Source organism: Pieris napi, chromosome 8 (assembly GCF_905475465.1).
Source record: "Pieris napi chromosome 8, ilPieNapi1.2, whole genome shotgun sequence".
In the NCBI taxonomy this organism is placed as follows: Eukaryota; Metazoa; Arthropoda; class Insecta; order Lepidoptera; family Pieridae; genus Pieris; species Pieris napi.
The window spans coordinates 9,174,954-9,199,995 of record NC_062241.1 but is presented as its reverse complement, the minus strand read 5'-3'; the positions used below and the strand labels follow the sequence as shown (position 1 = coordinate 9,199,995).

General features: G+C 32.1%; 4 protein-coding genes and 2 long non-coding RNA genes across 8 annotated transcripts; 2 read left to right on the top strand and 4 right to left on the bottom strand.

Moving 5' to 3' along the window:
- Positions 1–3,114: 3,114 nt before the first annotated feature.
- LOC125051793 (synaptobrevin homolog YKT6) lies at positions 3,115–5,330 on the bottom strand. 2 transcript variants are annotated; one of them, XM_047652348.1, is made up of 2 exons: positions 5,144–5,330; positions 3,115–5,046 (listed from the first exon to the last, which is right to left on the bottom strand). In XM_047652348.1, the coding sequence occupies exon 2, from the start codon at positions 5,027–5,029 to the stop codon at positions 4,433–4,435; it is 597 nt and encodes a 198-aa protein (XP_047508304.1). In that variant the 5' UTR covers positions 5,030–5,046; positions 5,144–5,330; the 3' UTR covers positions 3,115–4,432. The 2 variants fall into 2 exon arrangements, with proteins under 2 accessions (XP_047508304.1, XP_047508305.1); XM_047652349.1 differs by having other exon boundaries at positions 5,148–5,330.
- A 3,773-nt stretch (positions 5,331–9,103) lies between these two features.
- LOC125051889 (mitochondrial tRNA-specific 2-thiouridylase 1) lies at positions 9,104–11,271 on the bottom strand. Its single transcript, XM_047652501.1, has 6 exons — positions 11,252–11,271; positions 11,021–11,129; positions 10,575–10,925; positions 10,243–10,469; positions 9,989–10,156; positions 9,104–9,841 (listed from the first exon to the last, which is right to left on the bottom strand). The coding sequence occupies exons 2-6, from the start codon at positions 11,094–11,096 to the stop codon at positions 9,530–9,532; spliced, it is 1,134 nt and encodes a 377-aa protein (XP_047508457.1). The 5' UTR covers positions 11,097–11,129; positions 11,252–11,271; the 3' UTR covers positions 9,104–9,529.
- A 4,578-nt stretch (positions 11,272–15,849) lies between these two features.
- On the top strand, positions 15,850–16,536 carry LOC125051714. Its single transcript, XR_007117340.1, has 2 exons — positions 15,850–15,904; positions 16,002–16,536. It is a non-coding gene; the product is annotated as an uncharacterized LOC125051714 (long non-coding RNA).
- Positions 16,537–16,767: 231 nt separating this feature from the next.
- Positions 16,768–18,655, bottom strand: LOC125051713. 2 transcript variants are annotated; one of them, XR_007117338.1, is made up of 3 exons: positions 18,215–18,655; positions 17,928–18,099; positions 16,768–17,630 (listed from the first exon to the last, which is right to left on the bottom strand). It is a non-coding gene; the product is annotated as an uncharacterized LOC125051713 (long non-coding RNA). The 2 variants fall into 2 exon arrangements; XR_007117339.1 differs by having other exon boundaries at positions 18,263–18,655.
- Positions 18,656–18,877: 222 nt separating this feature from the next.
- Positions 18,878–20,229, top strand: LOC125051711 (proteasome subunit beta type-2). The gene is made up of 4 exons (XM_047652233.1): positions 18,878–19,101; positions 19,430–19,623; positions 19,803–19,965; positions 20,046–20,229. Exons 1-4 carry the CDS (start codon positions 18,996–18,998, stop codon positions 20,195–20,197), a joined length of 615 nt encoding a protein of 204 aa, XP_047508189.1. The 5' UTR covers positions 18,878–18,995; the 3' UTR covers positions 20,198–20,229.
- A 580-nt stretch (positions 20,230–20,809) lies between these two features.
- On the bottom strand, positions 20,810–22,760 carry LOC125051710 (transcription initiation factor TFIID subunit 8). Its single transcript, XM_047652232.1, has 6 exons — positions 22,467–22,760; positions 22,289–22,387; positions 22,023–22,210; positions 21,663–21,813; positions 21,237–21,371; positions 20,810–20,993 (listed from the first exon to the last, which is right to left on the bottom strand). The coding sequence occupies exons 1-6, from the start codon at positions 22,612–22,614 to the stop codon at positions 20,875–20,877; spliced, it is 840 nt and encodes a 279-aa protein (XP_047508188.1). The 5' UTR covers positions 22,615–22,760; the 3' UTR covers positions 20,810–20,874.
- Between the last annotated feature and the right edge of the window lie 2,282 nt (positions 22,761–25,042).

Below are 25,042 nucleotides of genomic sequence, written 5' to 3'. Positions count from 1 at the left end.
CAAGCTGCGGCGCCGGTTTTAAATGGCCCTCCTATGCACAACGTTCTGGCAAAATAAGATAATATTGTTAAGAGTTAGAGGATCCGATAGAGACGCGGAATATCTCTTAAAGGGTATCCCTTTAGGGGTAGGGGTTTCCCGATAATCAACGAGAAATTTAAGTGCAATAAATATACACAAATAACGCGGAATAACACAATAATAAATGGACAAAACACTGCCACTTTAATTAGTGTTTGAGTTATGAGTATTTATAGTTTTAAAGTTCGTTCTTGAATATTCAATCTTGCTTCAACAAGTTTCGATCTTCCTTCTCTTTCGCTTATTATTCTGTCCATGTCTCACACCAAGAAATTTCACACTAGAATGTTCCTTCATAAACGGGGTTTTCGTCCAGAAAACGCCTGTATCTGGGTTTCTTAAAACCAATACCACGTGACTACATACGAGTGGTATGGAAACTGTCTGAAAAAATATATATCTACTGAAACTGTTTTCTGTAATGAATAACAGCCTCTCTTTAAACGGTCGTAATTAAGCTTGATGAAAACGTCCCTAAGTTGAAGAAAAACCAAGAAACATTTCATTGAACCCGTCTTCGGAACAATATGGTTTTTCAATATATCATCGCGGATTTGACCCATAGCAATAACTTATAAGTCCGGAATCACGCGGCTTTCAAGTTCAATCTAGATAGTTTGGTTAAGGACTTGCCCACTTCATATTTAACATGCAAGTCAAAGGCGGAGCTTATGTTTAATGTGGGTGAGAGTAAGCGCCTCTCTGAGCTCACAAAATTGCCACTACCCGATCTCACCATTTATAGTAAGTACCTAATACTTAAAAGCTGAAGAACAAAAGTTTAAACGTTCTTGCAAGGCGGAAGCGCGTTGGAAGCAATAATGCTCTAAAGCGTGGGCGGAAGCGGCGACATCCCGAGAATCGGTATCTCGGAATGTCACTGCTGCGGCAAACATAAAAAGCATATAACTCTGCCTTCACGTCTTTCAAACAGGAGAATGCTAGGGATTTGCCGAAACATTACCCGCCTCCCTTCGTGAACTTACCAGGACCTTCTGGTGACTCGCCAAAGCTATCTAAGGGAATTTCTGTCAGCGCTCCACCCCTGCACAGGGAGGATAACTCGCTGGCCCATACCGCGAAGGAGAATCAGGCATCCCCATAATTGTGCTCCTGAGTTGGCTCTGGTCCTAACGCGCCTTTTTCGGTACCTGTACTCGCTCGACACTATCACAAACTGATGGAAGATCGCTTCAGTATACCCAATCCCTAAAAAGGCGATCACTTTGAACCGTCGCGTCCTACTATCGTTAAATAGCTTATGGGTATTCTCCTTGTTCCACAAAATAATAGAAACCATTATCAACTCCTGGGTTATTCAGAGGATGTTATCTAGAGGGCCACCAGAGGATTAGCGATTGCCAATACAGCTTTCGCCGTAGTCGCTCAGGTGGAAATCTTCTTGTATACCTTACACATAGATAGGCAGAGGCAATTAAGTTCATGGGGAAGGCGCTAGCGGTTAGTCTGAATATAGCGAAAGCCTTCAATCGGGTGTGGCATATAGCGCTTCTTTCGACGCTTCCAACCTATGAACTCCCCGAGAAATTACGCTACTGCATCTCCAGCTTTCTGGCCGATCGGAGAATTAAGTTCGTCATTAACGGAGCATGGTCTGACATAAAACCCGAGTCTTTTTCTTCTGCATATGAATGACGTGTTGCAACTTTAAGCAACATTGCAACAACTTAACATTCATGGCTATGCGGATACTCACTGCACTGGTAGCACTGGGGACACTCTTTAGATTGGCCGTGCAGGTATTTCTCGAGGTATTGTCGATCACTACCGGAATAACTGATGTCCGAAGTCGAAGCTTTGCTACGTGGAGTCTCGGACTGTGGTCTACTAAATCAAGTCCGTTAGTCCAAACCCAGGAAGACACTAGTTTGCGCGTTTTCCGCTTAAAAAAAACTCCACCTCTTCGAAGACTCTTATCTAAAGCCACAGCCAGCATCGGAATACTAGACGTTGATATATCAAACGACGTTCAGTTTCGTGGTCTATTGGAACGAAAAGCTAAATTACCCTCCAAGAATCTTGGTGTTCTCAGAAAGGCGAGATGGAACTTCACTCCGGGCCATGCAACTGTATAAAGCGCAAATTCGACCCCACACTGTACTCACCTCTGGGCGGACGCTCCCCAGTACTAACTCTTATCACAATTATACTAATACGGTCAGTATTCAGCGAAGAGCGATTCAAATCGTCGACGACCAGTCACTTTCCGAGCGGCTTCATACCTTGGTTTTGCGTAGATTTGAGCGCTCCTTCCGCATCTTCTACTTCAGGGGAGTTGATCGGATTAATACCTGCAGCTGACTTTCATCATCGGAAGTCAGGCAGAATACCACCCTTATCACCTCAACATCTGTCGTTCCACAACTTATTTATGGCAGTTTTTGCCGAGCACCACCTCTATGTGGAACCAGTTACCCACTGAGGTATTTCCGAACCAATAAGACTCCACTGGAATCCTTCAAGGAAAAAGCGTACTAATTCTTTAAATGCCGGCAACGCACTCTCGAGCCCTCAGACATTGAGTGTTTATGGGCGGCGGATCACCTAATATCAGGTGAGTCTCCTGCCCGTATTGAAAAAACTCCCTACTAACCACAACTAATTAATTTTGAATCAAAAAGTTTTCTTGTGATTGTGTTCAATAACAAGGACATAATATAAGAGATTTCATAGTTAACTCCTGAAAAAAATAGTGGTCATATACCACCCCTGCATTAGTGATTGCATGAGTAATTAATTACTAAAGTGAAATAGGGAAGAATTTGTTATTAAGGGCGGGTTTAGTAGTAGTAGTAGTAGTAAAATGACAGTTTTGCATATTTTTTTTAAATACTGTTGTTTTGAAATTGATAGTATCACGAGCGCGTACAAATAACCACCGTATTAAAATTATAAAATAAAGATTAGATAAAATAAGAAACCCAAATAAGGAAGTTTTATTTAAAAATTTGGTACTTGCGTAAATCAAGACAATAATGATAATAATTTTAGGAGAAACAATTTAAAAACGACTGATCTTTATGCCACATTTATTTAAAAGGTTAAGCAAATTTTACTATATAAAATAAAAATTCGTAATCCAAAACAAAACATCTATGTAGTCATCATTTGAACTAACAATAACATTATATTTAACTAAAAATTAAGTTTCATAATTATTTCAAATTGATCACAGAACAAATACATGTTATGTTCACATATTTTACTTTATTTTTATACAGTTTCAAATCACATCTCTGACCTGTACAGACTACAAAATATTATAATAATAATGATATTAATTTTATGTTTTTTGGCTCCTTAACAGACATTATGCATGTAATTATATGGAAAGGTTCTAAGTTTCTAAGGTTCCAGCGATAATATAATGGTTTGTGACCAAAATTATTAACAGAAAGATAAGAATATGAATTCCACATTACACTTGATTAGAGGGCTATACAGTTCACATGCAAACTCTCATCTTGTACCTATTTTGCTTTGGAGCATTGACTGCTGAACCAATAATGGATTGAACATGTCTGTACACAACAGAGACCAATTGCATCTAGAACATTCTCTGAGCAGATGTTACCATTACATTCCAAGTACATAACTAATATATATAGCTAATAATATATAGTTAATACATAAATTACCATATTATAGTAACTATATATAGACAAATATTAAACTACATAAATATTAGTGGTTTCTAGACATCCTTTTGTTCTCTTAACATATATTTAAGGAAAAAATATTGCAAACATGCTTTAGCCAATGGATGGACCTAAAGGTTAAACCATATTAGGAACAAACTTATTGAAAGGACAACCTCTACTTTATAATCAGTATAGATTCATACTATATAATTGGCAATATAAATATAACAATATCTACTAGAATAGATCCTACAGATACATCAATACAGAAGACCATACATAATACACATAGAAAATATGACCCACACTAACATTTTTGTTAATAAGATAATTTATTGAGATTTCATACATTTTACAATATTATACATAAGATCACTCATAAAGATGGTACGAATCATTTAGTGGGATTGATTTGTGATTTCAAAAAGGATTTACTCATGCTAATCTCATACATATTAAGTATTATGTCAGCTAAGTGCTTTACATAATGGAAATCCATATCAGTCTTACCTAATTTATAACATTTATTTAAATATATCAGGATTACATATTTATCTATACTCAAAAAATGCTAAGAACAATGTGACACACCTATAATGCACATATTTAACACATTACATATAAAATGCTTTTCATACTGTTTTAGGCATATATATTATTCAATAATTTGAAATCAACATCAAAATCCCTCAAAAATTACAACAACTATTTGTCTTACGAGCAGTCTTATAGAATGCCTTACTATGCATAGAAAGACTATTTGATTTTTCAACTAAGTCATCCAATTTCTCTCCCCTCTCTAACACAGCTTTAATTGTGTCATGAAGAATAATTTTAGTTTCATCTAAGTCATTCTGTATTTTTGTCAAAGCATCTGCTTCTTTAGGATCCTGATATTTGGCTAAATATTGTGGGAGGACAGGAAAGTCAATAGTTGTTTCATCTCCAGTCTGCCAAGTTGCCACTGGCACTTTAGCAGAAAAATCATCAAGCAGCTTTGTTATAAGAGTATGTGCAACTCTATTCGGATATTCATGATCTGATATAAGAACCCCTGCAAGGTTATCTGCTCTTACATATACTTGAACCATATATTCACCTTCTTTTACTGATTGCCTGGATGCTTGATGTGTTCTCTCAACAATTGTCTTACTCACAAAAGTCATAAACTCTTGAACAGAAGATCGTTGGAAAAAACTAAAGCTTTGTAAATCATATGCCGCTTTTAAAATTGTGGCACTGGTCACTCCTTTATACAAAACTACAAGTCCATATACCTTCACCATGATCAATATTTAAATGGCTGTAAAGTAATTAAGCAAAAAGTTAATAGTTTAATAAATGTTATGTTCTTAAATTTTATTAATCACAATTTTTTAGATAAAGTGAAAGTAACATACCTACGTGTAATAATAATCTTATGTATCTGCAGTTAAGGTAACAACAATACTTGTGAAGCCAAATATTACAATATGCAATGTGATTATAATTGTTTAGTATTTAATATTTTGCGTAATTTATAAATTTCTTTTATCAAGCAATTTTTTTAATAATTATTTGATTTTCAGTCATTATTGTCAATTGTTAAATTGTCAATGACAATAGTTAACATGAGTAAACAATTGACCTTATGAATGACATTTCGAATTATGTAGGTTGCACAGTGCACTTGAAGACAGGAAAATCCCTTAACAACAATATTGATGATATAGGAATTTATTGTGAACAACAAAATTTGTCTCTTTCTTCTACAGTACAATTGCATTTAACGAAAGATTTAGTTGATCATGGATGTTACCTAATAGTAGACTTGAACGTTTAGGAATGTACTAGATCTGCCATTTCTATAAGGAATTTCGAGAAATACGGTTTGAATTCTATAAAAAATAATAAGATTTTTTTTATAGAATCATGGGAATTCTATAAAAAAAAATAAGATTTTTTTTATAGAATTACCATGATTAATTCATTACACTTATTCTTATACAAATTTACACCATTTTTCGATTCGATTTTTTGCATTTTCTGAGAATATTTACTATAGTAATATTATGTTTTTTACCATAGAAAAGTAGAGATTTCAACGAACTGAAAGTACACCAACTTTTTGAAAAAAGCTGATATTTTGACGGGAGATCTTCGATTGAAAATTAGGGTGCTTTTTCGATATTAATTCAAAATAAGGTGAAAACATATACAGGGTGTCCCAGAAAGAATGGATAATCGTTGAACCCCGCACGGAACAGCTCTCCAGCGCTCAGAAAAAAAAATTCCAAGTGATACCAAAAATATGTTACCTTTATGGCTCTGGCACGGTTTGTGCATTAGCCACGTAGATAGAGTATAGAACTAGATGAGCTTCTAAAATAACAATAATAACTAAAGAGAGAAGGCATTAACGTGAAATACTTAAGTGCGAGCGAAACAGAGTATTAGTTTTTCTGTCTCTATTTGCGTATCGGGTTTTGTTTGTTTACCACCGGGCCCTTGATGGTAAACAAAATGTCACCAATTTGCCACATTGCCACAATGTTGTCATAAATCTGTGAAATCTAAGTCAAACCTATATTAATTTAAGACTTTATCCTTATAAGAGGTGTATTTAAAGTGTCAGTCATGGTGAATTGTTGCATAATTGGCTGTAAAAGCTATAGTGAACGTAAAGAACCAAACGTAACCTTTCATCGGTAAGTAGCTTATTTTGTCACGACTCAGTTGCCACACTTCGTGTCCTTTGTAAATAGTTAGTTGGATTATAACTTGTTGGGGCTACCAGCACTTGAATAAATTTTCCACTTTTTTCAGTTTTCCGAATGAACCGTTTTTAAATAATAAATGGACTGAGTGTACCGGTAGATTAACCTGGCATCCAACTCAAAATGCCCGAATATGCCCAAGGCACTTTAAAAAAAATGTTATAACCAAATAATAAAAATAATAATAATATTGTTATAATTGTTATTGTTTCTAACCTAACCAATGTAGACTGTACACTGTACACAGTGTAGTCGGTAGCCCTAGACTTCGCGCACACTGCTGTGCGTGTACAAAAACGGCGTCTGTGTATTACACACACTTCCTATAATGAAAGTCTATGGTGTATTAGGTAGAACAGTTACTACGCAGCGTTAGTATAGAGTGTTCGGGTGTGGTTTAATTTAACGTAACTGATTAATAGGCGTGTGGAGTGAGTGTGAGCACCCCCTGATTTTTTTTTATTTTGGGGTATTTCTTATAGTAAAAATTACCCCACAAAACAGGGATTTTTTTTCTCATGGCAATATTAGTGGCATTCTGAAGTTATGTCAATCATTCGCTATCTCACACGCTGTACGCTGATGCCTGATCTAATTTTGGCATAGTTTGAGAGTGTTTCATGTAAAAAAAAGTATGAAAACGTAAGTGGCCAGCTATTTAAAAAAATGCGCAGTTCATACAGCTTACAAAATGGTGTAATACATCATTTTATCTAATACCACTACGAAGTTATAGCTATTGAGATGCAAAAAGAGTAAATACGACTTAAGACAGAAAATTGTAAAATTATATTTTATCTTGTCTTAAACGGTAACATTGACAGTAGCGTTCCAAAAAAGGGTCCTTTTTTATTGTACTAGGGGTGGTTTCTATTTACGACCTGAGCGTGGCCCAAGCTCATATGTTGTTTACACGAGACATATGGTTGATGTTGTAGAGTATGAGCGAGTGAGAGAAAAGATCTTTTTTCGCTTGGTACACCGGTTTGATCAATGATCATTATCAGATCGGTTTCAGATACATAGCAAGACATTTACTTAGTTTAATTAGTTAGTGCGTCTCTCGACTTGTTCAGTGTCGTATGTGTGCATTCCTTTCTCATTTCTCGAGTTTGAATCAGTGTTATAACGACGATTTCTGGCTATTTATTGGACTTTAAAAAAAGACGGATACTTTAATATGCATAATCTGCACAGCTGGCAACTCTCGAATCCAAATTTAATGCGAGAACTCGTATTACCAGTTCAAAGTCAATTATTGGACTGGTATATTAAACGGGATAATTATTGGTCCTTTCGAACTGCCGGGAAATTTATCTTCTCATAGTTATTTAATTTTTTTGCAAAATGATCTCCCGAATTTAATGGAAGAAATGCCTGAGGAGGTAAGGAAATCCCATTAGCTACAGAATGATGGCTGCCCTGCACATTATGATACTAACGTCCGTGGTTTTTTAAATGCCACGTATCCAAATAAATGGATTGGTCGTTTGGGTCCCATTTTGTGGCCCGGATTCCCGGATTTTAACCCACTGGACTTTTTTATTGGGGATGTTTAAAGGAAGAAGTGTACTCAAAAAACTACACTTCAAATTTGGAGGAATTACGCAGCCGTGTTCAAGAGGGTGTTTCAAAAATAAATGAACGACGCTACGCACCTTATTTTAGTAGGGCCTTTATAAGATTTAGAGCGTGGCAGACAATTTGAACACCTGTTGTGAATAAAGCTCGATTTATGTACACCCGATTTTTTTATTATTATTAAAATTTATTAAGACTTATCGTTTCTTTTTTAGTCGTATTTACTCTTTTTGCATCTCAATAGCAATAACTTCGTAGTGATATTAGATAAAATTATGTATTACACCATTTTGTAAACTGTATGAACTGCGCATTTTTTTTAAATAGCTGGCCACTTACGTTTTCATACTTTTCTTTTACATGAAACACTCAACTATGCCAAATTTATTTTGTTATCAAATTTCATGTCAATAACTCAAGTTCTTATTTTGTTTTTGAAAAAAGTATCATAGATACATACTTATATTATTTCATGTATTTCTAGTAGTATAGTCTATCAGGAATAAGATGACACCAAAAACGCCACAAATTTCATTACTTTGTGGCCGTTGTGCACATTAATGTGAAGTAAAGTAAAAATGACGTATGTTTTTCTAAAAAAAAACATATTTTGGGTATCACTTGGATTTTTTTTTGATATTTTTTTCTGAGCGCTGGAGAGCTGTCCGTGCGGGATTCAAGGATTATCCATTCTTTCTGGGACACCCTGTATATTTCAAATCAAATAAATTACAGCGTATTTAGGACATAAAAAGGTAACTTTTTATCAAATTTCGTGGGAAAAAAAATATTTTGTAAAAGAAAAAACCAAAAACCAAAAACTTGGTTTATTGAATTTTTCACATAAATTTTGATGTGATTGAAAACGTGAAGATACAAAAGTTTTAGATCTTTTTATTATCTACAACTTTGCGGTTTGACTTTTTTCCATAGGACTTTTAGTTTTGCCGGAAATCGAGATAAACCGTTTTTCCCCTAAAAACTCACCACCTTCCCGACCTCAGATCGCCCGTAAATTATTTTTCCTTTAATTTTGATTATATTCTCCTCCTTTTCCAATGGTTTTCATCCTACTATATTTTTTTTTGGTTTAAAAAATTATCGACCCTGGTCTAATATGTATCATCAATTCTGAGAAATACATACAAAGAAGGAGCCAGATAGTTGGCGCTCTTAGCCGAATGGTTGTCGACTACAAAAGTGGCCAGATAGTCGGCTTTACCGATTAGTCGGAAGTTCCGTACATCACTAATTATTAGCCCTTACAGATAGGGTACCTAACACTTCAGCTAAAATATTGGAAAAGGTGATGATAATATTGGAAACAAAGTTTTCTGTTTAGAACAGCAAATTATATTAATTTTTATAAATAAATTTTCAATCATAATAATATTAACAATAACAATGTATACATGACTATTGTGTTAGTCTTCTATATAAAATTAAGACTTATTCAATGGAAGGCAGTTTAAGGTTTTTATGAATACCTTTTATCTTTGCACTACCGTAACATATATTATTACTATACAGAACCCCATATTGCCCTTCTGTTATTGCTCTTAAATTTTGCTCTAATATTATTGTTAAGCCATCAGAGTTAGTAACTACCCGGCAAGGTACTAAAGGCTTAGTATGTTGAAATCTAAAATAGGCTTTCCATACACATTTCTTAACTAAATCTACTGGTTCTTCAGAAATCCAGTGAGGGTGGTTGGTGTAGCAAATATTATTCCAAAGGGCAGGATGTTTAGTTCCCGCAACCTGAAAAGAATATTTGCAAGTAAATTTATAAAAAAATATATTTCATGTTTGTTTCTTGGGCCGACCCAAACACTACAATGCATATGACTATATAGATATTTGACTTTAAATTAATACATATAACTTGAATTTCAATATTATACTCACAACATAAATATTATTAGAAACTACATCTTTTTTAAAAATAAAGTATGCATCTTTGAAGCTCCGCAAACAACATCGTTGTCCTATTGTCCATTTATGGATACCAGTATGCTCTCCCACAATATGTCCTGTATCTATATCAATAAAGTATCCATTCTTCTCAGGAATAAACTAAAACATAGATATACAAAATTTATCATTTTAAATTCTTTAACTACCTAATAATTATGGCCTAATGATGTAAGAATGCACTATACCTCTTGAATGAAATTTTTGAATCTCTTTTTGCCAATAAAACATATTCCTGTACTATCCCTTTTACTAGCAATATTCATAAGACCTTTCTTTCTTGCTATTTCTCTTACTTCACTTTTCAAATATCTTGCCAATGGAAACATACATCTTCTTAATGAGAATTGTTTTACTTGGGACAGAAAAAATGTTTGATCTTTATGTTTATCAACTGGCTGTAGAAGCTTTACACCTACAAAAAAGACTTACTAAATTTTTAGGTATTATAAATATATGTGACTACACTATAGCTATAAAATATGCTAAGTGATAATAATATTGCTATTAGAATACTTACTTTCATCTTCTTTAAAGTTATCTAAATATGGTCCAAAAGTTGTATTAGCATAGTGGCCAGTTGCAATGGCATCTACAGCTAAATTTTTCCTGCAATGTTCAAAAAACCTATCAAATTTAATATATCTGTTGCAAAGTATGTCCGGATTTGGAGTCAACCCTGATTCATATTCCTTTAATAAAGTGGTGAAAACATCATTCCAATATTCTTTTATAAAGTGCACTCTGTGTAAAGGAACATCAAGCTTACGACAAACAAATGAGGCATCTTCATAATCTTTCTCATCTGAACAAAAACCGACTTCGTAATTATTGTCCCAATTTCTCATGAAAACTCCTTCCACCTGATAGCCTGTAAAAATTATTATTTTATAATAATATTTACATTTATTATTTTAAATGTTGCCTTTATACTTTCAATAAACAATTGAATATTTAAAAACATACCGGCGTTCTTTAACAAAAATGCTGCTACAGCACTATCTACACCACCAGAAATACCCACAGCAACTTTTTTGAACATTTTGTGCTAATATTTCTTGTTATAATGTGAAAACTGAAAAGTATGAATTATGAAATAAGCATGTTGTTGGTCTTAAATATTTATAATTTATATAATCCAAAGATTTTTGGTAATTGGTTAGAAGATGGCATACTTTTAATTATAAAATGAAATACCTAATTGCGATTGGTGAATGAATTGTGACTTTTGGTTTGCCGACCTTTGTCAATATATTGTATACTGTCAAACGATTTCTTGTCATTTTTACTCATGTACGATCACTAGACCAAGTCCCAAGATCGTACAAAAAATCTTATTTTTTCTGGCAACATTTCGTAATGAAACGAATATATTTAATCCACCGGCAAGTATTATGTTCCTACAACCTAACGTATGCCCTAGACCTTTTACGCCTAAATTCTTAATCTTAGTTTTAGTTTTAAATATGTATGTGTTTCTCAGTAAGTGAATTATGTATGCAATTCTTATGAGAAATAAAATTATTCTTAAACCAAAACCTGAAGACCCTTTTTTATATGAAGTCTGTATTTGTGTGCATTGTTACAAAACTTATTATTTTTCTCTTGTAAAGATTTGTATTGGAATAGTCAAAAACCTGTTTTTCTTATCAGTCTCTAGCTCTAAGTGATTATATTATCCCCTTTTAATCTGCATTTTGTCTGTAGTTTTGTGTTTGTGTGTTGTTTTCAATACGCTTAAGTAAGAATGGGTAGTGAAAATGAAGAAGAGCGACCTGCGCCAGGTACTCCAAAAAAGAAGCTAGCCAAAAGAGGAGAGCTTTCTATAACATAGAGGAACAAACACAGAGCACAGAAGTATCGTCCCAAACGGAAAAAAATTGATTTATTTACGGACCGGTTAGGGCCCGGTAAAAACCAATTTAAAGCCAGGTGGACTGTTTGTGACGTCGTAATGGTTTCAGAATATGGAGTTTTAAAGTTACACTCTTCAAGGCAAAGGCATCCACTCATTTTAATTAAAAACTTTCCACTTATGTTCCACTATGTTGTACGATCTTTTAATTTCAAAATTTCCTTGGTGTAAGATTTTTTTTACTGCGTTTTTTTCATCTGGCAGCCCTGCTTCACAGCAATGAGCAACATCAAACATGACCTAAATCGTTATTCGTTAGTATCGAAGTGCTTAAGTAATGCTCGTCTCGATTAGATTTTCAAAAATATAGTTAAAATATATTTCATATTTATTTAATTAAAGGACTTGAACATCGAAAATTGCATTATGATGTGGCAAAACATATAATACATTACAATACCCGAATACATACTGCAATGTATAAATCTCCTTTATATAGTTTTGTAAAAGAAACTTGATCTTTAGTTGATACAATGGTTTAGAATATAATTTTGGTAACAAGACTAAGGGCAAGATTCAATATCTAAAACAAGAAAATAGCATTGACTGCCGTACGTCAAAAAAGGGCTAAGACTGGGTTCTGAATTTCTCCCTAAAAGTATTCCAACATTAAATAGTTTTAACAGAATTAAAGAGTTTAAGTTTACGGCCACTACTGTCGGGCGTCTCGAGACGCACACCTTTTTTTTTTAAATTTGTAGGATTAAATTGGACCTGGGGGTCTAGCCAAGATGGCTTAACAGTAGTGTATGTAGAAAGTCGAAAACTAAATTTGTATGAAAATGACAGCTCGTGTCGACAGTCGGTAGCCTAGGCCCTAAAGGCGTGAGTCGGGATACAATAAGCGACGCCATGACAGTGCTACGAAAAGACACACATTAAGTGTGGTTTTACAGTGACGCTTTCGCCAGCGCAGTTGGTAAGCGTCGCGGGCCACGAGCTTTGCGTCTCATGGATCATTACATAGTCACGCGGATGGCCCGCGTTGACGGCAATTCAGCCGCGCTTTTCAACCGCGTGCGGGCGAGGAGTCATTGTGTTCAGTCATCAGTGTGCGTTGCACAGTCTCGCCGGTCGGACGCGCGCATGCGTACCGTCGTCGCCAAAATGAATGCGAATTATATCGATACGGGTCGATTGATTGAAGAAGTTCGCTTTCGACCGTTGCTGTGGGATCCATCGAACGAATATATAATATAATATATAACTTATAGACAGACGAAAATGTTTAAAGAACTTGTCACTATGTTCTCTTAAATCCGCAAACGATGTAGAGAACGCGCCTCTCAGCAATCTAGTGGCATTGTAAGGATGTACTTGTATACGTCGTCGTCGTTGCCTTTTTTTCCATAAGTAATATAGTATAATAAATACGAGAAGTCTCATCACGACTGTATGAGCCGGCAAACCGATCACGACTGTACGAGGCGGCTAACCGCGCGACTAGCTTTAAAACTAGTTTTATAGTTTCGAGCGGGTCATCCGCGCGCTTACCACCCGCGCGGACAGAAGCGTCACTGTAAAACCACACTAACGCTTACGCTATTCGGTAGCCAACGGCCAATTAATGTTTCGGCAGTGTAGAAAAAACGGCGTTTCTCCGCCATGTTTTAGCGTGATCTCAAAAGCTGCTGTTTGCAATAATTAAGTACAACTATTGCCATCTTTAATGGCTACCGTTTTAAAAACATGTCATATTTTGGACGTTTTAACGAAATGGTTTTAATTTGTTATCTGTCTTTTTTTAACGTTCTCGTGTAATTATAATAATTTAAACTAGAGTTCATATTTTTAAGTTAAGAGTTTTAGTTTTTCTATGAATCAATGCGAGGATAACATAATAGACACAGATAAATATAAAATTTCAAGAAAATCGGCAAATTAGTAGAGGTAAATCCTGTTTATATTGGATATCTTTTATTGATATTTACCTATATTGCATGTAAGTTTATAAAATTGTTCTTTAGTTTGAAAAATACATATACCATTTAATATTGCTTATATTATGTAATCACAAAGTAAAATGATTGTACATTTTATTTATATTTCAGATGAGAAAGCAGTCACTAATGAACATTATTAGAAGTTCTAAATATATTTTATTGTAATTATAATAGAAGCTAATGATATAATATTGATTTAAATTAATCAAATAAAGTGGATTTATACTTCTTGAACTTTGGAAATATATTAAATCTAGTGAGCAATACTAAGTAATGGTAAGCAGATATTTTCTTTAATTATTTACAAATGTTAATATACTAGAGAAGTTATTATAATATTGTTAATGAATGAGAAGTTTGAATTCAAGGCCCTTGGGAGTTAATGACATTGTTTGGTTATTAAAAACTTTAATTGACAATCAGCAGCAAAGTGACAAATTAAGTAGGTATATTTTTAAGTTTAGAATTAAGTAAAGAGTTTTAATATTAAAGTTACCTATTGAACAAACCTTGGACTGATCTTACAGTTTAGTTTGTCAGTTTTCTATTTGATCAAAGTACTAACTAAAATATTTTATTTTCAGAAAAAGAGAAGATAATAAGACAACTAAAAATATAAAAAAAAACACAAATGGACAAGTTTTATTAAAGTCTTATCTTTTAATTAATTTAAGTGTTATATTATGTACCTGAAAATGAATTTGATAATGGGGAATGAAGCATTTTATGAATAATGTAAAAAATAAGACAAGTGGAGTATGAAATAATGCAGACTGCATTATGTTAAGGAAGATATTTGGTGCCTTATTTTAATAAAAATAACCAAAACTGAATCATTTTTATTTTGCTACCTGTTTGTTTAATATTCCTAACTATTAGTAGGTACGGGACATTCATATATGCATTATCTGTATATTCTTGTAAAATAAACTAATATTGTGAACCACTTTAATGGCTTTTCCTACTAAAGAAGACATAGGTAAATTGCCAAAAATAAAACTGACTAATACATAACATACAATGTTTATTCATTTCTTACTTAAACAGATTTTGCATTTACATATTAACTAGTAGCAAATCACTGATATAACCAAAAGTTAATTGACATAAATATTAACTTAAAATCAGCATCAAACTTAAATTTATATCTAAGATGTTGGAACATCAATATGGAATCAAAGGTTCATTAAGGGTTTTACTGTCATACCAGACTAAGTTTCTATTTTATAATTTTTATTAATCCCTCTTTTCATTTCATTGAGTACTTGCTGCTTTTCAATTCTCACTTTCTAAAAGTATAAATTTATTATAAACAATCAACCTTAATGACTCCAAATTAAACTGAAATTGTTTGTTGGACATAAACAGAGATAATTCCAACTACTAGCAAATCACTAATAAAATCTACACTTATATAAAAATATGCTTTCAAATTGACATTAAAAATGTTCAAGCACAAACACCAAACCTAATTAAAGCTTAAATCAAACTCTAATTTCAGTGTTCACACTAGTCTACGTTTTTTTTTTATTGTTTTTTAATTCTTTGGACTTTATCAACTTCTAGTCAACCTTATTTTCACTCTTTATTTATCAATCCACAGTACTATTTCTATTGTTTCTTCTAACCGGTAACAAAATATGTTGCTTCTTCATTTTGCAGATTAGTTGTGAGGTCAAATCCTAAAAATATCAAAGTATGAGTACTACTAATTATTATATATCACGATTATGCAATTTCAAAATATTGTATTTATTTGTAGCCTTAAATTTCCGACAAAACATGAAACAAACCATAATTAATTTAAACATGCAATTAAATTCATATATTCACTTTGCACCTTCCGTAAATTCCACTTAAATCGAAAATTGTTCTGACCTTGCTGACATTCTAATGTCCCTTTAGCAGCTTCCAATTGCAAATTTGCAATAATATTGATTATTGTAAATTTGCAATTGGAAGCTGCTAAAGGGACATTAGAATGTCAGCAAGGTCAGAACAATTTTCGATTTAAGTGGAATTTACGGAAGGTGCAAAGTGAATATATGAATTTTAATTACATGTTTAAATTAATTATAGTTTGTTTCAGGTTTTCTCAGAAATTTAAGGCTTCAAATAAATACAATATGTTGAAATTGCATAGTCGCGATATATAATAATTAGTATTACTCATACTTAGATATTTTTAGGATTTGACCTCATAACTAATCAGCAAAATGAAGAAGCAACATATTTTGTTACCGCTTATAAGAAACAATAGAAATAGTACTGTAGATTGATAAATAAAGAGTGAAAATAAGGTTGACTAGAAGTTGATAAAGTCCAAGGAATTAAAAAACAATAGAAAAAAAACGTAGACTAGTGTGAAGACTGAAAAGTGAAATTAGAGTTTGATTTAAGTTTTAATTAGGTTTGGTGTTTGTGCTTGAACATTTTTAATGTCAATTTGAAAGCAGATTTATATATAAGTGTAGATTTTATTCGTGATTTGCTACTAGTTGGAATTATCTCTGTTTATGTCCAACAAACAATTTCAGTTTAAGTTAGAGTCATAAAGGTTGATTGTTTACAATAAATTTATACTTTTAGAAAATGAGAATTGAAAAGCAAGTACTCAATGAAATGTAGAGGGATTAATAAAAATTATAAAATAGAAACTGTCTGGTATGAAATTATAACCTTTAATCGACCTTTGATTCCAAATTGATGCTCCAACATCTAATAGATATAAATTTAAGTTTGATGCTGATTTTAAGTTAATATTTATGTCAATTAACTTTTGATTATCTCAGTGATTTGCTACTAGTTAATATGTAAATGCAAAATCTGTTTAAGTAAGAAATGAATAAACATTGTATGTTATGTATTAGTTTTATTTTTGGTAATTTACCTATGTCTTATTTAGTAGGAAAAGCCATTAAAGTGGTTAACCATATTAGTTTATTTTACAAGAATATACAAATAATGCATATATGAATGACCCGTACCTACTAATAGTAAGGAATATTAAACAAACAGGTAGCAAAATAAAAATGTTTCAGTTATGGTTATTTTTTATTAAAATAAGGCACCAAATTACTACTGAATATACACAGGTGCACCAAATTCAATGCATTACTACCTAATGTAGATGTATTCATATTTATATATGTAGATAATTAACTAATAAATGTAAGTGTTAATTTGCAGCAATGTCAATATCTTGTTGGTGTGCTGTTATATAAAAAAAATGTTCAATTCATAAAACCTAACATTAGATGTTGTGATGATTTCATAAAATTACTATGATACCTACAGTTACTATGAATACATACTGGGCGATAATAAAAATAGTGATTGTTTCCTTGACACAACAATTGTAAATAATAATCGTTATTGTAAAGATATAATTCTTCCCAAAATCTACAAATGCAGTTTGTTTATAATAATATCTCATTAACATTCAAACTGCTGAACTTATTAAGATTAAATGTGGAAGAACATAGTTTCAGTTACTGTTTCCTGTTCTTGAGGTAATGTTCCTTAACCAACCATTATTTCATACTCCACTTGTCTTATTTTTTACATTATTCATAAATTGCTTCATTCCCCATTATCAAATTCATTTGTAGGTACATAATATAACACTTAAATTAATTTAAAGATAAGACTTTAATAAAACTTGTCCATTTGTGGATTTTTTGAAATATTTTTAGTTGTCTTATTAGCTTCTCTTTTTCTGAAAAGAAAATATTTGAGTTAGTACTTTGATCAAATAGAAAACTGACAAACTAAACTAAGATCGGTTCAAGGTTTGTTCAATAGGTAACTTTAATATTAAAACTCTTTACTTAAAAATATACTTAATTTGTCACTTTGCTGCTTATTGTCAATTAAAGTTTTTAATAACCAAACAATGTCAGTAACTCCTAAGGGCCAGTCCCTTGGGAATTCAAACTTCTCATTCATTAACAGTATTATAATAACTTCTCTAATATATTAACATAGTAAATAATTAAAGAAAATATCTGCTTACCATTACTTAGTATTGATCACTAGATTTTATATTTCCAAATTTCATGAAGTATAAATCCACTTTATTTGATTAATTTAAATCAATATTTATCATCAATATATCATTAGCTTCTATTATACAATAAAATATATTTAGAACTTCTAATTATGTTCATTAGTGACTGCTTTCTCATCTGAAATATACAAATAAAATGTACAATCATTTTACTTTGTGATTACATTATATGTATATGCAATATTAAATGATATATGTATTTTTCAAATTAAAGAACAATTTCATAAACTTACATGCAATATAAATATCAATAAAAGATATCCAATATAACTAGGATTTACCTCTACTAATTTGCTGATTTTCTGAAATTTATCTGTATCTATTATGTTATCCTCGCATTATAACTTAAAAATATTAACTCTAGTTTAAATTATTATAATTACACGAGAACGTTAAAAAAACTAAAAAAGACAGATAACAAATTAAAACTATTTCGTTAAAACGTCCAAAATATGACATGTTTTTAAAACGGTAGCCATTAAAGTTGGCAATAGTTGTACTAAATTATTGCAAACAGCAGCTTTTGAGATCACGCTAAAACATGGCGGAGAAATACCGTTTTTTCTACACTGCCGAAACATTAATTGGCCGTTGGCTACCGAATAGCGTAAGCGTTAATGTGTGTCTTTTCGTAGCACTGTCATGGCGTCGCTTATTGTATCCCGACTCACGCCTTTAGGACCTAGGCTACCGACTGTCGACACGAGCTGTCATTTTCATACAAATTTAGTTTTCGACTTTCTACATACACTACTGTTAAGCCATCTTGGCTAGACCCCCTGTGCTCAATCTTCCTTTTCGATTGATTGTCTCTAAAGTTTAAGTGTATTTTATCTGTTTAAATTTTAAAATTATGTATTAAGTTTAATCTATAATGACAAATGACTTGACAATATCAGGTTGACATTTGTATAGAATCTCGCCGATCACCCGTCGTCGCTTTATAGTTTATGCGTGATTTGTTTGGAAGTTTTGCGGCTTGCGTTATTTTACGACTATAATATACAAGAAACAATGTCTAACATTCAATTGCAATGTCTACTTGGAATCCAAGGCAAGGATTTCGTTATGATAGCTGCTGATCAGACAAACAGTCACAGTATTATGGTCATGAAAGACGGTGAGTTAGCACTTTTTCAATTAATTTTTAAAATTCTATCACCATCGTTAAGACCTTAGTTATCTTAAATGTCATAATTGCAGTGCTTTATGTCAAATATAACTCGTTCTTCTAGTGAACAATAATTTTATAGATTGATGAACCTAGAAATCTGTAGGCCAATCGTGTAGGTTTCCTCACTTTGCCGAGGTTGTTATGTTATGGCTCTCTAGTGAGAGTAACCTCGTCACAATTTTGTAGGCTTAGCATACATAATAAATGATCATGCCGGCAGTCCTCTTGACATAAGTCTTTCAATTACTAGTATAAACAAAGCTTTTTTTTTCAGATGAAGAAAAAATTTATAAAATATCCAACAAGCTTGTCATGGGAGTTGCTGGTGATTCAGGAGACACAACCCAGTTTGCAGAATACATAGCAAAAAATATACAACTATATAAAATGCGTAACAGTTATGAGCTTGGTCCATCTGCTGCTGCTAACTTTACAAGGAGATACTTGGCAGAGTACCTTCGCAGCAGTGTAAATAATTTATAAACTTTGCATTAATAAATTTTTACGTGATGCAGATACCATGCCCATGACATGATATTTCTGGCATAGTAATGAGCCTTGACTGATTGACCAGTGATTTGAAAATTTAAATTGTCCAACATGGTAAATGTTGTTGCACTTAAAATACAAATTTTTTTTCTTTCCAGACACCATACTTTGTGAATGTTTTAATGGGTGGTTATGATAAAGAAAATGGCCCAGAACTTTATTTCATGGATTACCTAGCTTCCAGTGTGAAGGTACCATTTGCAGCTCATGGATTTGGAGGTTTTCTCAGCTTGAGTATCATGGACCGACAGTATAAAAAAGGTAATACCAGCTTACAAACACTAGACATGTAGTTCTAGTATAACTGATATAATATTAATGAAGCTGTGTATTAATTTCAGATTTAACTGAAGAAGAAGCATATGATATATTAAAACTATGTGTTCAGGAAGTGCATCGGCGTTTGTTTGTGAGCTTACCAAACTTTCAAGTTACTATTGTTAATAATGATGGTGTAAGAACCCTGCCTGTTATTAATTCTAAATCTTCATAATAATTTTACTAAGAATACATATTGAAAGGTGATTTTGTTTCACTTTATTTCCCCTATAAAATTTATTAAATACAAATTTAAATATAAATAATTAACTAGATATAAAATATAATGTATATTAGGAAATTCAAATGATGTACCATTGTTAGCACTACCTTCTCCTAGTCACCTAGTGGGCCTTATTATTAAAAAAGTGTAGAATAAGTATACCACTCACATATATCACTAGTTACATCCCATTTATTCAGTGGACTGAAGTTGCATGCAGTAAAGTCATTCTCTTTGAAAATGATAATATATTATACATTCCAGCATCGAATTAATCATTTAATACTTGATTAACAAAAGGAAAGTAAATTTTAATGTCAAAACAGCCAAAGTTGGTCACTATTTTACAGTTAGTGATTTTAGTAACCTACAACCTAGCCAAATTACCATTTAGACTCAATTTCTATCTGTGCCTAAAATTTACCCATGTGAATAGGCCTAGATGAGTCAATAAAAATTACATACTTTATTTTCTGATATTAAAATAGTTTACAAAGAGTTTACCTTTTTCCATAAAGTTTTTTAGGTTTTGAGGTTGGTTTAGGTTTGATAATTAATGGATTAATTTATGGACAACATTTTATTAATTGATACATAGTTGTAATAAAAAGTTAACTTAAGTAATTATTTTATCCCCCAGATTTAATTCTATCTGGACTAGATGGTAATGTAGAATCAGGATTTTCTGATTGAGAATTATTAGCATTTTCACCATCCCCACCATTCTCTCCTTCATTGTCTGATTGGTCTGAAAGTATTAAAAGAACAATATACACATTCATATAATGTTTATTGTGTTTTTGGCCAATTACCATCATATTATTATTTAATAATGGCATGCAAAGTTTTACTTAAGTTTAAGCATAAAATAAAACAACCTTTAACTAAACTAGTGAGTGCTGGACTTGTATAGCCTTATGTGTGATCACTTTTAGTAGCTGTTGGGAGAATAATGTGATTGAAGATAGAAAAAAAATTGTAAATAATTTACCTTTTTTCTCAGCTGGAATATCTTCTGTTCTATTAGCAACTTGAAAGTGATATTCTAATTCATCAAAGTCAAAGACTTGGTCAGTAGGTAGTAAGCATGGCAAATATGCTGGAAAGGTTGGCTTACACGCAATCACTGAAAATCATAGAACTACATGAAAACAAGGAATAATTTCTACCAATGTGTTTTCAATTATAATAGCTGACTCCTGCCATAGCTGCATTATGTGTAATCAACTTAGGTTATTCAGTTTATTAGTTCCCAGAGCTTAAAAAAATACAGAAAACAAGAAAGAATTTGAACCGACAGACCTGCCTTACATTTATTGAAAATCAGGCCAAATCAGGGCTTCATTATAAATATTTGTAACCAAAATTGATTTAAAAATGATCTGTATTTAAAATGTTCAAAGAGTTATCCCCTTACATGGAAAAACTTGGTTGTCTTCCGTATTAAAGAGATTGTGTGTTTCACTTGTTTTTGCAAGAAATTTTGTCAATGCCTTCTCAATATCCCGTTTCTGATTTGCAGCTTTTTCTCTTATTGCTTCATACTCAGTAACAGGTTGCTTATGTGTCTGAAAATGGGTTCTTTAGATTTTACTATTCCTCAAACTAGCCAATCCAAAGTAATGGTTTTCACAGATTCATTTTTTTAATTTAAAATTGTAATATATGCAAGTAATAGAGAGAGGTATTAAGGTCACAGTGGCATTATTTTATTTATAGACAGTTAACATTGTTGCAGAAAATTGCAAATATAAATATAATAAGAAGGAATACTTACAGGTGTTCTTATGTATGCATGCGGATCAGGAAATGCTGGTAAGTGGAATGGTATGTGTGGAGATGGCTTAGCTTTTGAACCAGCTGACAACATAGCTGGTGTTCTAGGCACAGGTGCTTGTTGTGGTGGCTGAATTACATGTCTATTTGGCCTAGCTGCATATTGCTCTAAGCCTTGAAGACTTATTCCTATAAGCAATAAAATTAGCCAAAGATTAATGTTATATAAGTTATTTCAATTATAATAGATATTTATTTATAACTTGCCCATATTGATAAGCGCCAACATAACATCAGCCAATACAGGTTCTACTCTACCAGATAATTCACAGTAGCGATTTGCTGAGTTACCAACTTCTGTAAAAACTGAAATATGAGGAATACAAAGCTTAAAGTGTGATGTGAAACAGCCATATAAATTGAAGATTAAATCGAGTATTCTTACAGCATTGTAACATCTCCGTCAACGTCTCTAGGCTAATTTTGTCTACTGTTTCGAATCCACTTTCTAAAAGGACAGTTGATACTGCTATGTTAAGTATTCTTCTCCGAGCATCACCATTACTTTCAATTTTTTCTGTTGTCTCGGACATGATATTGATTTCACAGTGCTATAGACGAAATTAGAACTTGAAATCAAAAGCTAATTTAGAATGAAAACTTGTTTATCATTTGTTTGTCAATTTAATTTTCAACATTTGTCATGAAGCAACAGCTAAGATTATCACAGATTGTACCAAGTTTTAGTATTAACTATTAACGTCAAAACAATAAAGACATAATAGAGAGGTCTTTAGCTTGGGTGTTTACCCCCAAATTTAGGGAAACCAAGATATTTAAAAAAAACGTTCATTTCTATACAATTCATATTAAGCCAACCAACAAACTAAACCAAAAATAAAATAAGAGCTCTATAATCATTAATATTATTAGGTAATTATATATAAAATGAACCCGCATTAATAAAAAAAACTATTACTTGAATGTATAATTAATATTTGAAATTACCTCACAAATTGAGTGTTTTAATCAAGGTTTTTAATCTATATTCTTTGTATTATAGACAGGCAAATGAAAGAAGATAATTTAATGCACAAACCGTGCCAGAGCCATAAAGGAAAAAAAAAAAGAAGATAATTGAATTATTTGAAAACTTTCGGATGGCAACACAGAATGTCATTGAATTTCTTAGGTTAGTATGATTTAATGTCTTGATACTTCATGCAATTACTCATTTTTATTTCTATTATAAATTTTTTCCGAATAGTTAACAGGTATAATAAACTTTGTTTTATTTGATAGAATATTTCATTTCTTTCGTAGGATTTGATTATTCCGAATAAAGTTGTGTTTTATAATAAATATAGTTTTAGTTTTCCATGCAATGCTAGTCATTTTAAGTATCAATAGTAAAAGACTAAATACGTGTAGTATTTATTTTATCAATGTAAAAAATAATAAAATAAAATCAAGTATCAAGTAAGTTTGATCCACAAAATATATCAAACTTTTAGGGATACCATACTAATTTTAATTTACTAATCCAAAAGTATTCGTTATTCGTTCGTTCTTATTGTCAGTTGTGACTTGTAAAAGTCCAAATTTTCATTAAAACTATACTCTGATTTTTAATTCCGTTGAATTCTGACAGATATCATTTTTGACATTTCAGAGATTCTAAACCTTTTTGGCCGGGCACATTTTTCAATTTCAATATGAGTCTGACTCTATAGATACATTTTATTTGTTAGTGAATGTTTTTTTATTAAGAGCGGTGCTCGCATTGATATACAAAAAACCCAAGATGCACACTCAACGTCTAAAAAACGTCCTCAAAAAATGAGCGCAACATTCTAAATTGTGCGCTCATTTGAAATAGTCTCGCGTCGCTCGCGTCTGGGAGCAGTTGTTAAAAATGCCAAAGTGTTCTGTGAGAAATTGTAAAAATATAACGTCAAGAAGGCTAAAAAAGGATGGGATATCATTTTTCTCGGTAATTAAAAACTTTATTGATTAGTTTTTGTTTTTTATGACTGATTATAACAAGCAATGTGTGATTTTTATTTATTTTTTCTAAAAACTTCATTCAACGCACAAACTTCTATACGGCCAACTTCAATGGCTGCTTATTCAGTGTTAGAACAACGCATTACAGTCTTCTTTTTATTTTTTTTCGCATTATAAGAATGACCCTGTTCTAATAAGTGGAGTCGATGTTATTTATTTGTGTTTCTTTTTATAAATAAATATATGTACTTTTGAACTTTTTGTGTGTAGTTTTTGACAAATATATTTACGCTATATAAAGTGTAGGTCAGGAGGTAGCCACTTTAAATTTTTTTTTAATTTAAAGAAAAAACTTTTTAACCTGATTAAAGTTATGTATTATTATAAATTTACAACTTTTTAACATCCAACAGCTTTTGTCTTCAGTCACCGTGACCACGCATGCTGTAAAGCACGCGAAACGTTGTAATAACAACTTTAAACAATTCGCGTAAGGTTGATTTTGCAATAATATATGCTTGTAACTTATAGAAAGAGACAGAAATAGTGTTTTGGGACACTTTCGAGCGTTACTTTTATTCGAGACTGTGCATGTTGGGTTTTTTGTATATCAATGAGTGCTCGACATTAAAAGTGGTTTTACGGGGACTGATAATTACGTCCCTTTTCATAACAAACAGTAAAAAACGCACAAGTAAAGATAAAATTTTTTTTAAAGGTTTACTAAACCTATGATTGGAAGGCAGTCATGCCAGCTAAAGAATAAAATAAAGTAATTAAAGTGAATTCGATATATTGTGCGTGATATTGAAATATTTGTATTAGGTCACTTGAGTTAGTAAATATTAAGATTTACCTTTTTGTAGGTAAAACATAAAAAATACGTAGCATTTTATTTTTGTAGCTCTCAAATGGGCCTAATTTGTCCCTTTTTCGATGGAGAATTTTAGTAGCAACATTTATGAAATGTCAGAATTCTATGGAATAAAAAAATCAGAGTATAGTGTATACTGT

Coding starts and splice junctions, on each gene's coding strand:
- LOC125051711 (XM_047652233.1), top strand. CDS start 18,996: ATGTCTAACATTCAATTGCAATGTCTACTTGGAATCCAAGGCAAGGAT. Junction 19,102..19,429: donor TATTATGGTCATGAAAGACG/GTGAGTTAGCAC, acceptor TTTTTTTTTCAG/ATGAAGAAAAAATTTATAAA. Junction 19,966..20,045: donor GGACCGACAGTATAAAAAAG/GTAATACCAGCT, acceptor TATTAATTTCAG/ATTTAACTGAAGAAGAAGCA.
- LOC125051793 (XM_047652348.1), bottom strand. CDS start 5,029: ATGGTGAAGGTATATGGACTTGTAGTTTTGTATAAAGGAGTGACCAGT.
- LOC125051710 (XM_047652232.1), bottom strand. CDS start 22,614: ATGTCCGAGACAACAGAAAAAATTGAAAGTAATGGTGATGCTCGGAGA. Junction 21,372..21,662: donor AGACAACCAAGTTTTTCCAT/GTAAGGGGATAA, acceptor TATGATTTTCAG/TGATTGCGTGTAAGCCAACC. Junction 20,994..21,236: donor TATTCCAGCTGAGAAAAAAG/GTAAATTATTTA, acceptor TAATACTTTCAG/ACCAATCAGACAATGAAGGA.
- LOC125051889 (XM_047652501.1), bottom strand. CDS start 11,096: ATGTTCAAAAAAGTTGCTGTGGGTATTTCTGGTGGTGTAGATAGTGCT. Junction 10,157..10,242: donor TCAAAAATTTCATTCAAGAG/GTATAGTGCATT, acceptor TCTATGTTTTAG/TTTATTCCTGAGAAGAATGG. Junction 9,842..9,988: donor TTTCTAATAATATTTATGTT/GTGAGTATAATA, acceptor TATTCTTTTCAG/GTTGCGGGAACTAAACATCC.